The sequence below is a fragment of the Dermacentor albipictus genome, chromosome 1 (assembly GCF_038994185.2).
Source record: "Dermacentor albipictus isolate Rhodes 1998 colony chromosome 1, USDA_Dalb.pri_finalv2, whole genome shotgun sequence".
In the NCBI taxonomy this organism is placed as follows: domain Eukaryota; kingdom Metazoa; phylum Arthropoda; class Arachnida; order Ixodida; family Ixodidae; genus Dermacentor; species Dermacentor albipictus.
Window position 1 is genome coordinate 263,727,221 of NC_091821.1, and position 15,488 is coordinate 263,742,708.

The 15,488-nt window shown below is 47.4% G+C and overlaps 1 protein-coding gene across 1 annotated transcript in view; it reads right to left on the reverse strand.

Moving 5' to 3' along the window:
• Positions 1–15,488, reverse strand: part of LOC139046737 (cell adhesion molecule Dscam1-like) — a 171,624-nt gene that overhangs the window by 50,314 nt on the left and 105,822 nt on the right. The window contains exon 5 of the mRNA XM_070523540.1: positions 14,192–14,315. Within this exon, the coding sequence (XP_070379641.1) occupies positions 14,192–14,315 (124 nt within the window). The remainder of the gene's footprint in view (positions 1–14,191; positions 14,316–15,488) is intronic.

Here is a 15,488-nt window from a genome sequence, read left to right on the forward strand (position 1 = left end):
TGAACTCCTCGGTTATTCTAATCGCAATTTTTCAGTTCGCGCGTCCACACGCAAGAGAGCAAGACGTATTTTGCATTAATCTTACTTCCGTACGGGACCCGCATTGACGCACGGTGCGCGACGGGTGACGACAGCTACGCGTCTTCGTCTTTGGAAACATGGGTAGTATTTGTACGTAGATTTACAATTTGGTACGAATTCTTTGAGAAAGCGTGTTGCAACTTTTAAATTTCTCCACATCAAAGTTTGTGAGCAACAGCTACTGCAATGTAAATGGTATACTAGTAAGACGAATATGTGAAGTGAGAGCAAAATATATGCAAGCACGACAGGGTACAAAATAGCGCTAACTGCACAGCACAGAGGAACGGACTGGACGAGAGGGCTCATTTGGGCTAGTCGAATGAACATCGATGTTCCGAACAAACAGCGCAGACAACAGGACTAATTGGAAAGACAACAACGCGGGCGCTGACGAGTCACTGGTGGTTTATTCGCGGAGCAAAAATATATACAAAAAAAGAAAGGCGAACAAAAAAAAGAAACGTCACAAAAATAAATAAAAGATACGCCAAAGGTTGCATGTTATCAGGCACGAAATAAAGCAAGAGCTACGGCCCCGGGCCGTGAACTATCACATACTACATCTATCCTGAGGGCAAACAGAAGGCACTTGTAAGAAAAAGTCTAGAAAAAAACAAAAAAAACCCCGAAAAGACAGAACACGGTTAAGGCTAACAATAATCAGAAGATAACAGCAGTGATTTGGGTTGTTGTGGCAGATTGCATGCTCGCGAAGCTATATCGAATATTTCGCTTCTCTATAAAATAGAATGTAGTCCACTTTACCGACAAAAATTTGCTAAAACTGAGCAGGTTCCGTGAAAATTGGCGACAACAGGTCGATCTGTGGAATCGTCAAGGTGAAATCGTCACCAGTCTTTCGCTTTTGCGTCTTTTCTGGTGTTATGCAGGCTCCTCTAAGGGCACATTCACACCGGCGACTTGAGGAGGTCGCGCGACCAAGTTGGTCGCTTTGCGACCAGTCGCAAATGGTCGCAAACGGTCGCTTTCTCGAAAAGCGACCATTTTGGGCGAGTCGCTCTCTGCGCGATTTTTCAGTCGCGCGACCGTGGTCGCAAAACTGATAAACCAATCAGCGGCACACCGGAAGTGATCTTTCGTGTGTCTACATCCGGCCTCCTCCGGCGTCGCATTCAAATTCCGCGTAGATTCCGAGAGTTCTCGCTGAGAACGATAATCTCCGGGATTGCGACTTGCGGGTCGCGCTCAGCCGGGCTTGCCGGTGTGAACATCAGTCGCCTTCGGTCGCTTTTTGATTGCGAGTCGCAAATGGTCGCGCGACCTCCTCAAGTCGCCGGTGTGAATGTGCCCTAAGCGTAAACGTGGCCTTTTTTTTTTTTTTTTGGTAAAGTAGAAACGGAAGTTAGTAACACCGCTGAACTTAGATGTCTTTTTAGTCTCATTTTAAACGGAAACCTAGCGAATAAATAAATATGACAGCATACGCATGTCGCTAAATCCACATGGCTATATGTAAGTAATCGCCACTATGAGTAATGATAATTTTATATTTGGAACAACTATCTTTCTTCGAAACATTCTCAAAACCATTGAATGATAAGAATTAGAACGTAAATGCCTCTAAATATTTCCATACAACGACAACAAAATCAAGCACGTGTTCAACAAGGTTAGAAAAAACGTATTAGGCATAACTTATTCCCCACTGTTCTGCTCAATGTTACCCTCCTCAGTTGCAGTACAAAGACTACATTGCTGCTTCCGATCACCGCCTGCAGATTCCGCGTGAATACTAGGGCTTCTATGGCAGACGCAGTAGAAGTGACCACCGTCTTTCATTGACAAGCAAACCATATTTCCAGGAAACCCTATATTTGATGTAGGCCACACTACACGGCGACTGTCCATCAACACATCTTGCCTATATTCCAAGGCGCTTCATTTCCATAGTCAGACTCGCGGCCTTTTTTCCCCCTTGTGCTTATTCTAGGGTGCCTTTCGCGCACGTCTCATCAATATACAGCGCATTACGCGTACATTCAATGGTTATTCGCCAATGCTTCTTTACTTTATTCCCACTGACGGCTTGCTTTTAACAGAGAGCGCGTTACATGTGGGGTTGGAACTCGCTGTGTCTCAGACCTGAGAATATTTTGGGAAGATGACTTCCCGCCTTGTCGGAAGAATGTGGAAGAGCTTCTTGTGATGGCTCTGAGATGAGGTTCGTGTTTCCACAATTCCTTGGCGGGTTGCCATCGTGATTGGACACAGCTGAAAAGCTGCGGCACCACCATGCTGAGGACACAGGCGATCCCGACTACCGCCATTTGAAAATCAGGTAATGTTATTGTTTCAGCAAAACAAATGAAACAGTGCTGTTGCGCTAAGTAAAACTGTGAGACGAGGTGGCCTGAGCATGTGGAAAATATCTATTTCCATTTTGTACGAGAGCATCGGCGTAGGCAGCATGACAGCGCTATTGCGATGCGCAGCCACAGGGATTGCACAGTGTAATGCGTCACCGTAGAACCGCATGTGGCTCGGGCCTAGTTACGGATTTAGATGACCGTTTGAAGAGGTCCCGCATCTTCACAAGGCGCAGGCACCGCTTCGATCGCCATGGCGTGGTTGGTGCCGCAGGATGGCCTGTGCCCTGGTACCATGGAACATGTGGGTCTGCAAGCAGGCGTTTAACTCTGAGGTTGAACGTAGTCTTTGCAAAAAATGCAAATGCTGCGACTAAATAGTCGCAGCCGAGCGATTCCTGGGCTGCTTCCGGCGTCCGGAGGATGGGCCGTCCTGACCGGTGGCGTACTGTACCAGCGCCTCCTGCTCCAGGCCAGCTGCGGGCGGAAGGACACTACTCTTCAGCTGTCTGGCGAGGTCTCCCGATGCCTCAACATGACTTCCTTGCCGTGTCCCGGGCTCTCTTGAGACAAATCGGCGCACATGTTTCACGTCGAACTTTCACGCCAGGCTTAAGACGCTCTCGTGCTCTTCGCCTTCTGTTTCTTTCTCGGCTCTGAACGTACGCATTGACACGCTGGCACGGGGCGCGTGAGATGCTCACATGCTGTCGCATCTTTTTTTTTCATTGTTAACAGCGCTGGTGGCTACTTAGCGCTTTTTCCGAAATGATTGGAAGCTCGGTGCAGATTCCTTATATTCAATTCATGTGACCGTTCTAATTCGCAGCACGAGTGCAACCATTGTTACTATGCGGGGTGTAGAGCTGCGTATAGTGCAAGGCGTAAGGTAACGCGCGAAACAATGGAGCAAGTGTAAGCATTGCATGCAGACGGTGAGAGAGAGAGAGAGAGCAAATGATAAATGAAAGGCAGGGATGTTAACCAGGACCGATCCCGGTTGGCTACCCTACACAGGGGAAAGAGAAAAGGGGAGGGAAAGATTAAAAGAAGAAGAGAAAGTGCACTGGGGATATCTATCAGTAACTCAGTCCGGATCACAGACAGTGACACAATCCGGTAGCTTTCAAATGTCGCAGCAGCGCTTTTGCACACGGTGAAGTAGTACAAGTAATTCCGACATCGTTTAACTACATCGCACACACACTCGCGGGGAAAACAAACTTGAATGAATTTAAACTTAGGGCTGTTTATCATAATAAAAGGGCACCTTTCACATCCGCTTGCCACGACATATTAGGATGTGTCCACGAAATAAAAGAATGCAGAAACTCCACTGGAGTTGTCGAACTATACGTAAGCATACCGCCAAATTTAAGTTTACCCATCCCGAGATATATGTTGAGCCACTTCCGAATTTCAAATTTGCGAACCCCCAAATTTAACTTGGCTCACCCCCACATTTCAAGTTAGCCCAACCCCGAATTTCAGTTGGTGCAATTTCAAGTTGGCCCACGTCGAAATTCTAAGTTGGCCCACCACCGAATTATAATTTGGTCCACCCCCAAAATTCAGTTGGCCTGCCCCATACTGAAAGTTGGCCCACCATTCATTTTTTTTTGTTTAAATTGTTCCTTATCGCTCACAAAACTACCAATCATCTAGATTTACACTAACGTAATGACTAAGTTTCTTAACTTTGCAAATCACGCATTTTTGTGCAGATACAGGGCATTACAGTTTTCGCGAGACGGGGCTGGAGTACTCGCCAAAGAATGCTTACACATTAAAAGAAATCTCGGCAGAGCCAATCTTGGGTTGATATATCTGCAAGTAGTAGGTTTCGCGTTACGGCACGAGATGGGTGGCAGATTTCAGCGACGAATGCGTCCCTCCGTCAGCACGATGGACCTTGCAGAGAAAGCGGATTCAGCAATAAAACGTATTGAATCTCTCTCTCTCTCTCTCTCTCACACACACACACACACACACACACACACACACACACACACACGCACACACATACACCGCTGTGTGTGCGTGTGTGTGTCATTATGTAAAATCATTCCACTTCTTGCAAACTCACCGGCTACAATTCCTAAATAGCAATATATGCTGCAAGGTAATTAATTCGAAAGTTAATTAGAGGGTTGTTAATTAAGGTAATATGTGCTCTGATTTCACGTGCAAGTAATGTCCACCTCTCTGAATAATTAAGCTCATGGACTAGAATAGTGATATCTGCAACAGGTTATTTTCTAAAATTACATAAAACTCAAAAATAATCACCTTGTGCAAATACTGCCAACGGACATGGCTGCACCATGCTTCCTTTGCAGCTTCTCTTCATCCGTTTGTGCTTCTTGAGGACGACGAGCTTGTGTGAACGCCTATGACTATTAATGCAATTTCTATTAGACCACACGCGTCAGCGAACTCACCACTAATTTCGTTCTTTCCTTCCCTCCTCTCTCTCCCTGTCATCTTTGTTTTCCCCTAACCCATTCCCCCGATGTAGGGTAGCCAACCGGACGTTATTTTGGTTAACCTCCCTGCCTTCTACTTTTCTCTTTCCTCCTTCCTTCTCTTCATCCATATTGTAAGTGATGATTGTTGTATACAATATTTTGATACATGTTTTAAAGAGCTGTGAACTTGTCAAGGTGTAGGGAGGCATACTTTTTCTCTGGACCAGTCTGTTCTTATTTTTTAGAGAATAAAGGTGAATGAAACCTAAAATTTGATGGGTGAATGCTAAGCAAGGAAATAGAAGCTTAGATTATAACTGTTATTTGCTATTATTCGAGTTACCCGAATGATGCCGCACCAAATTTTCGACTGGTTATGTAGCCTAGCTGACCATGCAATTCATAAAGTTTTTTTTTTTTCATAAAATGAGACTGGATGGAAAGGAGGGTCAGAGAAGGGCGGACAATCTTCGAATCACCGAGTCACATGCAGACGTCTTAATGCTCCAAGCTTTTCTTTCTTCATTCACGTTCGTTCATACGAGTCTGCATGTGAAGGGCAGCAAGCGCCTGCGATGTCCCTAACTGGCTCTTCACCCGCCATTCACGGATGACCGGGGGCCGCAGTGGCTTCGTTGGGAGCCGAGCACGAAGAGCGGACCACTGCGCCGTCTCATAACGAGCTGGAATCGAAGTCGCCATCTCCGCTGCAGAGGGCCTCAGAAGCGCCATGCAAATGTCTGTAATGTAAGGACTCCGTTACTACGCCGGGAGCGGTTGTAACGAGCGTGGCAATGTTCTCACCTCAACTACCGTCTTACGCAGGAACCAAGAGACGAAATAAAGACGCAGAAATCAGCACTGTCTCGCCGGCTGCAGCATCTCCGGTTGACTCTGAATTAAGTCGCAAGCGGTGCTACCTAAAAACGAGCTTCCACTCCTCACACAGCCGACGTTACACATTTTTTTTGCTCCTTTTCATTGTCCCGTTTCCAAGCGAGCAATTAATGCAATAGAAAGAAGGTTGACTTCTAATGCTTTTCTGTCCTTTTGCTGGATCATGCAGTGCTGCAAATTGTTAGGTTCTTGACGATGCAACGACTTTGTGAAGGCATTTAAAAATATATGTATATATGGCGGCACCTAAGGAATTCTTATGATGTGTAAATGCGAGAGCACTACTTCTCGCTGAGTGTGTCGTTGAGTTATGCCGCTGAGTTTAGTGTTGCGGCAAAATGTTGCTGAGCTTAGTGCTGCTGTGGTGTGTTTCCGAGCCTGGTGTTGCTGCTTATGAAGTCACAACAACGCAAGACGACAAACCGGCCATATTGCGATCCTGAGTTTAGTTTTATTTGGGGAGTTCTCATTAAAATATGTCTCACTGCAGCTCGCCGCATTCGCTTCGCAGCAGCTCGCTATGCCTTTCGTGTTGTGGGGGACTTTGGTGGTGAAAGTTGTCTCGATGCAGCAGCTCGCTTCGCACGTTTCGCTGCGTTGCTGTGGTCTCGTACTTCGTCGGCAGTGAACTGGCGTCTTCGGGCCACGCCTTGCTGTCTCACCGCATGATGCAGACGCGACCGATTCAACTTCGGACGACGAAGGCTCTATAGCACCGACAGTGGCGCTACTCCTATTATGCACCATCGAGTGAATCGCTCGCCACGCAGAGCCCAACCACGTACACAGCCTCGAAGGCGTTCACCACCGTTCCCTGTTGCAACGGTGGCGCGATGCAATGGTGGTGCTGTGGTTAGTGCGCTCGGCTACGGAGTGGTAGCAGTGGTGGTGAGGCAGGGTATCGAATCCCCACAGTGGCCAATTTATTTTTTTAATGCGAAAGCATTCTATGCCACATTACTGGAAAGTCGGTCGTAGTCGCCAGCGTGACGGATCGATGGTAACAAAAATGACCGACTGCGTAAATACTAAAAAACACCTCGAAAATGCTCGGATTGACGCAAAATTTCTGAGGGAGGTTCCTGCAAACAACGCAGATTAATAGTTTTGAAAAGGAAATTCAGTAGACTTCGGCCTGGGTGGGAATCGAACCAGGGCCTCCGGAGTGCGAGACGAACACGCCTCCTCGGCCGGCTCTCGCTGAGTAAAGGTGTGGCCTAGTGCGTGCGTCATTGGGCACGTGACGGCGTAGCCAATGGGGAAGAGGTGGCGCCACGTCTTGAGTGTATGAAATGAGCGCGCTGCCTCCCGTGCGTCACTTGCTCTTGGGATTCCGTCGGTGATGTGTCTGCTGCGATGGACTCTCGATGCGATGTCTCTGCCAAACTTTATTTTTAATTTGGTTAGGCGAAGATGACGTAATTTGTGTAACGTTTCTCTGCCATTTGCGTTCTGATGACGGCGAGGTCGCACAATGTGCCAAGCAATGCTCTCACGTTTAAAACTTGCGCCTTCCCTGGAAACGTACACACTTGCTCGTTAGTGTCCGGCTTCTCCTCTATAATAGCCGTATTGAGGTAGAGCACGCTTCGCAGGACTTCGCTCCCATATTTCTGTTTGAAGCTGAAAGCTAATGGTTCGCATTATTTCCCCGAAGAAAATGCGATCAGGACGAGGTGAAAATAGCAGAGGGCTACTCAGGGGAGCCCATTAGTGCCGTCTAAGATAGAGCGTCATACTAACGGGAAAGGCGTGCGCGGCGTACCACTGGCTGCCGGAAATGCACAACGAAAACAGCCAAACAGCACTCTTGCCCTGCGCTGAGCGTATGTCTTTCGCAGCTTGTTACTTTAATTTTTTATTCCTTGAGTAGTTTTTGTGCTTTGCCATGCAACGCCGGTTTAGGAGAGTAATGGGAAGTGGCCAATCCCTAATTCAATCACGTGGACAAGCGCGGGAAGGACGTACTACGCTTTCTCGAATTAGCTGGAATCAAGTATCAGACCCGCGGTGGCGCAAGTGTAGACATCACGCGAATTTCGAAACTATCACATGACTGCCGTGGCGGAAGAAACGCGGGTAAGCATGGTCGCGCCAACATTGACATGTTATTTTTCTTGGCTGCGTTGAGGTTGATGTTGTCTTTAAAATAGATGACACATATCCAGGGGAGGAGCTGGCTTGACGAAGACCACGATGGACCCCTCCCTCCGATTGGGTGGGTGGGGAGTGTGTTGTTTTCTTTAGTGTTCTTTAATTTAACCTCTGACCTGGATCACAGCAGCGCAATGCCATAGCCAGTGCGTTACCGCTGCGGGTATTGGTGCCTTCGTTTTTCAGATATTTTCCAGGTCATGTTATCCTTGCTCGATATAAGATATTTTCTTGGTCACATATGCATGGTCACATTGAGAACAGAAAGACCTTACAACAGCTACCACTGCAACAAAATCAGAGAGAGAGAGAGAGAGAGAGAGAGAGATAAATTTCAACAAACACAAAACCATGATAGGATCAGTAAATAAGAGTTAGAAAAAAAGTCAGGCCCAACACATTCTTGATCTTTGTCGATGATTTCCTAGTTTTGGAGAACAGTGCATTGAAACACAGCACATGGTATGTACGCATATACAATGAGCAGGTCTCTTTATTACAGATTACGACGCGTCCATGGTTTCGGATCCTTGCGTGATTTCGTATACAATATTGGTCCGTAGGCGGTAAAGTATGACGCGTACTTAACGACTTTCACATTGAGAATACCCATGGTGCACACGTGATCGATATGTCCAACGAATCAGCAATCCATTCACGTAGCGAAACTGCTCTTGCCACTGCCGAAAGGACCCGTACTGACGATTTCTGCGAGTTAGATCGCTTGCTGCAACGTGTATGTGTCATAAACCACGAAGGGAAAATTACCATACTGTTTCACCAGCATGGCTGCAAAGAAGAATAATAAGAAAAAAATAAAAGGCAACCACGTACTGTGTTTCTGCGTACCGTCCACTGCCTTCCCGGCACGCCTCGTGCGCTCGTTGAGTCGTGCGCCCGTGCGTCGTGCGTTGAGTCGTTGAGTTGAGCCATTCATGCTTTTCTACTGATGTTTTTTTTCATTTCTCATGTTTGGCGTTCTCGTCGTCGTCGTTGTTGTTGTTGTTCTCGTCGTGATCGTCGTCGTGTCTAATATTGTCGGACATACTCAAGAGGAGATATTGGCCAGGCTTCACCGTGGAAATAACACATATAATCGTATCTTCCCGCTGATTTAATGATAAATAATACAAATATTAACGCAGATCTGTTTGACGGTTTCGCTTCCTACTAACTTTTCGTCGAAGCCTGTGATCTAGCTTTTGTTGTAGGTGACATCAAACTGAATCAGAAATGTTTGAAGAAAAAAAAAGCAGTCTAGAAAAGGTTGCTTCTCTGCTGTGTGCCAAGATCTTTGTCGTTTCACGGGTGCAGCTAACCAATACATCCAGAAAAAAAGCGCCCACCATTGTGTACCTTAATATTACTTTACCTTCCTCGCGCCTCATTTACCCCCTTGACTTCCGAAACATCGCCATGCCTTTGCTTCCAGTATCCTGCTGGTGATTTACAGTTAGAATTTAAAAAAAATACGTGTTGGTCTCCAGCAAAGTTTCTGCCAAACCTGCAATGAAACTGTCCCGTCAGGCGAAGGTTTGGAATGTCGTGCTGTGTTCCTTGAATTCGAATCACCTCCAGAGTATCTGGAAGTTCTAACCAGGATCGTGGCTTCTGAGCTATCCTACTTTGACTCTCGTATCAGATAGGCGTGAACTTTTTTTCCCTGGTAACCAAGCTCCAAGAATAAAATTGCTTTATACCTCATTTGATTGGGATAATAAACTTCACACACATCTTTTTTTATTGACAGCTCCAGTTCAAATCCGAAGGAGCAATATCTTTTTAAAGCTGTTTTTCGTCGCGCGCATATGTCGAGTAAAATCTGATCTGTGCGAGACCAGTTGGGATGTCCCAAACAAATGGTCGCGAAGGGGCGACTGAGACGAGGTAGCAATTGAAAGGCTACCAGACAGAAACATGGAATAGAAAATAAAATGCTACTGAAGTGAAGACGGCAAGAAAATGGAAGCGAAAATAAATGGCACCGCAAAGCTCGCGACGACCAGTAAAAGAAAAGAAATGAGCAGCACCCAAAATTATTTTTATTATTGTTGATCTTCAATAACCTGGAGTGGGAGCTCTCGAAGCCAGAAAAGGGCAGTCGGGCTGCATTCGCCATGTTTTATGCCAGGAACCATTTCGGTATAATTTCCGGCACAGCCAGTTCTCTCTCATCGCGTTGCTGTTGATATAAGGACGACCCGATGGCGACCATTCGTGCCAGCCAGTAGTCGTATATGTTTCCCAAGAAGTGAGGCAGAAGCGCCACGTCCAGTGTCGACGGAGGTCGGCCTTCGTAACACATTTGGCGGGGCACCTGGCGAGAAGACGGAAGTCCTCACTAAGGCAGGCAGTTAATCCTCTCGCCAGGCGCAAAGCCAGCGCTGTAGAGCGGCTTACCCTACCCTCTGGGAACGGGCGCACAGAAACGTCCTCAGGCGTGCAGCCTTTCCCGTCGAACCCCGACCGTCATCCTAGCCCCTAGAAAAGCAGCCTGGCCAAAGTGATTTCAACAAGATTGGCTCTCGGCTCAAGCAAGATTTCCTGGCGACCATAAGCCGACCTACTCGGGACGCTTAACAAAAATTGCTTCCGCGCCGTTTTATTGCTTTTTTTTTTCTCCGGGTTCCATTTTGCACCGGTTTCGCGCAGCTTATTTTGTGATTCCTTCCTCATCACTTCTTTCCTACTTCTTCGCCCCCTCTTCAGAGCTCTTGCCGCTTATGCCGGCGCTTCTGACGGTTGCCACGAAGAAGTGTATTCCCGGCGACACAATCGAGGATTGCCGCCTGAGCCGCCACCCGTCTTGCGTCTCGCTCCATGTGCCGGCGAGACCCGAGAAGAAGGCACCGAGGACCCGACGGCCGGCAGGATTTTCGTTATTGAACCGCCCCGGCTGGCAGACGCGAGAGAGCAGGGCGATGCGGTCGGCACGAGGCCCCACTTAACGCTAATCCGACGAGGAAATGTTTACACCTGCGCAAGTCTTGTTGTCTCTGGTGTTTTTGTGGCCGCCGCTGCTTTCGTTATTTGCTGCAGACGAACCAGCCGCCTGGGAACACAGACACCGGGGATAAAAAGGCACGCCCCAGCGTATACCGGGAGGGCTCAGACGGGGATCGGTTCACCCGGTGAGGCTCGACTGGGCGGCATCGAAAAAGGGCACTGCCTGGCACTGGAAGGGATCTACCTGCGTATGCGCGCTGGATAAACAGGCCTCTGCGTATACGTAGAGCTGTGACGCACGGTTTAAAGGCAACACTATATGTGTATGAGCGGTGACAGAGTGCTATGCAATCAATGACACTGAACAATATGTCCGCAGCCAGTTTATCGGCAACAGTATTAAATACGTTGGAAGAAAGAGCGTTGAAAAATCAGTCTGTGTAAAATAAGATAACTATTCTTTTTGCATGCAGCGCTGGGAAGACCGCAAGATTATAGAAACTGATAACTGGGCGAGTTGGTGTGGTTCCGTCTTAACGAAAAAGTGCGCGAAAAAGACGTAGATGAGCGAGGGACAAGCGACAAACACGGGCGCGCGTGTTTCTCTCTTTCTCATCTACGTCTTTTCCGCGCACTTTTTCGTTAAGATGGGACCGCAAGATTAACTGACGAATCAATCAATACAAGGAAACGTGCTGTTTGCTTCGCTCAGGTTTCTCAAAAGCGGTCTGCATGCGTAGCATTTTTCGTGCCTATACTGCAACATACATGTCCTGTCTTTTTCGGCGTTTCCGTTTCTCGCGCGCCCTTGTCATTTCTTATGTGCCGGCATTCGGAGAAGCATGCCATTGAATATGAAAGTCACATTTCTTATTTTTGTTTGTACGAGATATCAGAGCTGGTTCACAGGTCTCAGCGAAAATTGCAACGACGAAACATGGTCGAGCTTGAGGGGCCAAATGTGCAACACCACCACCTCCGGCATTGCACCTGATCTAGCGCGAAGCAAATAAATAAAACGCGTGTGGGAAGAAAGAAAAAAAAAACGAAACAAGGGAAACAACAGTCGGCGAGCGCTGTTGCAGAGGACGTTCCGGAATTACTTTTGTCCGTCTGCTAGAGACAAGCTAGAACTGTATGACAAGTAACGCGGTAGTTCCTTGAGCCTTGATTTTGTCGCATTTCTTTCACAACGCGGCAATTGTGCTGACGCAATCAATGATTCAGCGTGCCGTGGTCGGTTCTAATGCTAGAGCTTATCCTCCAGCCCAGACGATACATTAAGGGGCCACTAATGGCCGGGCACACACAGCACCAAGTGCCGCGACGGGTCCCAGGCATCGTGACTCACGTCTGTTCCCATCTGCGTCGAGGCTACGTCTAAACGCGAAGCGGAGGCCCTGACGCTCGCCCTTTTTTAGGACGTACCGCTCTTAACTGAACAGTTCAACTTTGTCAAAACATGGGGCCCTATAACGTAAAACTATTCCAATATGTTTCTATTCCAATCTCCTGACGTCAAATTTGCGTAACCACCGACGCAAGCACCGGGCGGTCACCCGCAGGGTTGTCTGAACAGACCAATCAAACGCTCCCCTCTTTCATAGGAGGTCACTTTTGTTTGCTTGAAAAACGAATAACATTGCCTACACTGAGCGGCTTGTTGTATCTAATTGGCTGACAAGAGGTGAGGAGAACGCTCAAGTGGAAAGGGATTTACTGGGGTAGAGCCAGTGCACTGAAAATCGATAACCGGATGAAGAGGGTGGTGCCGGCGTCTGCGATTGGTCGGCTTTTCCTTACTTAGCTTGTCGTGGCTGGTCGAAAATCACGGCGGCATTCAACAGAAGCTTAAGAATGACGCTAAAACTGACCTCAACAAAGCAGAGTTGGCAGAATGAGGTGGTAAACGTGCCGAAAGGGCTCGAAAACGTTACACGGCCAAGCAAGAAGTTTTATTATACGCAAATACACCCATGCTCTCCAGCAGGTGCGAGTAGCCAGCGTCTCAGCGTTCGGCGGCAGCCGTCTTTTATTCCTTTCGGAACGGGGCAGCCTGCAGCTATTCCGAAGAAAATTCAGTTTTGTTCGGCATATTAATGCATGTTTATCGCATACACGTCACTTTGACGCGGTGAGTTTGTGCGGTTTTGTGACGTCGCGTGACAGGCAGGTGAAGTGGGTGCAGCCAGAAAACTTTTTACCAATAGCCGAGGGCTAATGGCGAAAAGGGGTCGAATCAGAAATAACTGTTTTTCTTTTTTCTGTCAAATCATGCATAATCAAAGTGTACGCATCATATCAGATGGGGAGGTATCGCGGTTTTCGTTACGTCGCGTGACAGACAGGTGAAGTGGGCGTGGTCGAAAAAAGTTTTTGACCAATCGTGGAGGGCTGATTGCAAAATTGGAATAGAAAAGTTTGGAATAGTTTTACGTTATAGCGCCCATGTTCTGTGACTATTTCCTACTTCACTACAGTTACTGTACATAGTTTAGCGACTTAGTGTCCCAGAAATACTTTCATCATCCAATTTTTACTGCTACCCGTAATCACACTCATGTGCAGAAACTCTCTCTGAAGACTTGGAGCTGGAGGAATACTTGCATTCTCCGTCACATCGACCTGCGCTCAAGCACCATGAAGAACAGGTAAGCTGTATCAAGTGCTGTGCCCCCGTGCCGGCAGCAGATGCTCACCGTCTGTTGTAATTATGTCCATGTACGGCGGCTACCAGAAAGAAAGCTCCTTCGCAGGAGACGTGGAGACGTATGTTTTTCTTTATTCGAAAGCTTCGCCTGTGGAATAAAACGTGTGATGCATGCTAGTTATATGTACATGTATAATTCGTCATGTTCGATCAAGTGCAAGAAGATATATGGTGTGGACTATAGAAGAAATAAAGAAAAGGTTAGCCCAAGATAAACCAAACCCAAAGCGAGTGAAGAACATATGAACCGTAAGGCGATATTAATATGTGCAACATCGTTCTCCTGGCTTCAGATGCTGTACGAAGGGCTGGAATATGTCCGCAATTTAACGCGCTGAGCTAACTGTGTCTCTAAGCAATATCGGTCCAATTATGTGTTCTTCACTCGCTTTGGGTTCGGTTAATTTTGGGGCACCCTTAGTAACCTTAAAGTTAAAAAGTAACTTCTTCGCTCCTTAGTGAAGCAGATTTTTGCCGGCCTACATGGCACCAACTAGTCAGAGCTAAGTACTTTTTTCCGAGTATATTTCCCAAGTTTGAACACGGCTCCTTCATTTCGTTTGAATCCAGGCAGTCAAAATCGCTGCGAGCTAAAGTGTACTCACCTGTGACAGTGAGCTCCCGGTCGGCCCGGTCTTGGCCCAGGGAGTTGTTTGCAATGCACACGTACTTGCCGCTGTCGTGGAGGCTCGCTCGCCGGAACACTAAAGTTCCATCAACCTCTTGAACCTGCGCAGCGTAAAGACGCGGAGGAGTCGCCAGTGGTGAGAAAGTACGCAGACACGTCGACGCTTCGATCACTCTGGCCGCAATATTGGGAGCACGAATGAACCACAAATTACACTGCCACGGTAAAAAAATTTAATTTTTACAGCACCGTTCTCCGTATACATAAAGAAAAGAACCAACCAAACCATGAACTGTTTCAAGCACCACGCAGTATTATAGCTTATATTCTTTTTTTTTTTTACCTCGATGAAGGATGCGGAGAACTATTCTTTGCTTTCCTTGTCGACAAGTTTCCCCCTTTTCGCTTCTATTCAGTATTTATTATTCTTTACGGCGTTTCTCTCAGCTTCCCGACACTTGGTCCACCAGCCATTGGGGTACGTGCTATGCTTGGACTCCAGTAACAATCCTTTGTTCTCCGATTCTTCGAAGTTCTCTTTCGTTATTACTATCTAGAGCTGTCCTCTGGCAGAGTTGGGGACGGAGACCCTCCGCTACACCCTGACAAGCACAATGGATCGCATGTAACCCAATTGAAATTTAATTATAAGGTTTTACGTGCTAAAACCAGAAGATGATTATTAGGCACCACGTAGAGGGGGACTGTTGATTAATTTTGGTCACCTGGGGTTATTTAACGTGCACCGAAATCTAAGCGCACGGGTCTTTTTGCCTTTCGCCTTCATATATATGCGACCGCCGTGGCCTGGATTTGACACCGCGATCTCGTGCGTAGCAGTGCAATGTATGCCCAATTCAACGGGACCGTAGCATCGCGCACCGTAACGTCCCGACACGTCTGATGGCTCTACAGCGGCTGAGAGAGAGAGAGAGATGCAAATGAAAGGAAGGCAGGGAGGTTAACCAGACTTAAAACGTCCGGTTTGCTACCCTGCACTAGGGGAAGGGAAAGGGGAAATAAAGACGGAAAGAAGAGCGTGACAAAAATGAAAGCATGAGAAAAAAAATATGAGAAGGGACGAAATGGGGTCATTAGAGTCTTTCTAATAGGCCACTGTCACGTAGAAAAGTCAACAGAGCCTTGACCGACTTTTGCTGCGACGACAGTTCACGTCGGCATTCCAAAACTGACTGTTCTGAAAGTGGCCTGTCGTCAAGGCGCGCCAACGCGGTCGCTAGTGACAGCCGGTGCGCGCTGCGGCTGAGAAAATC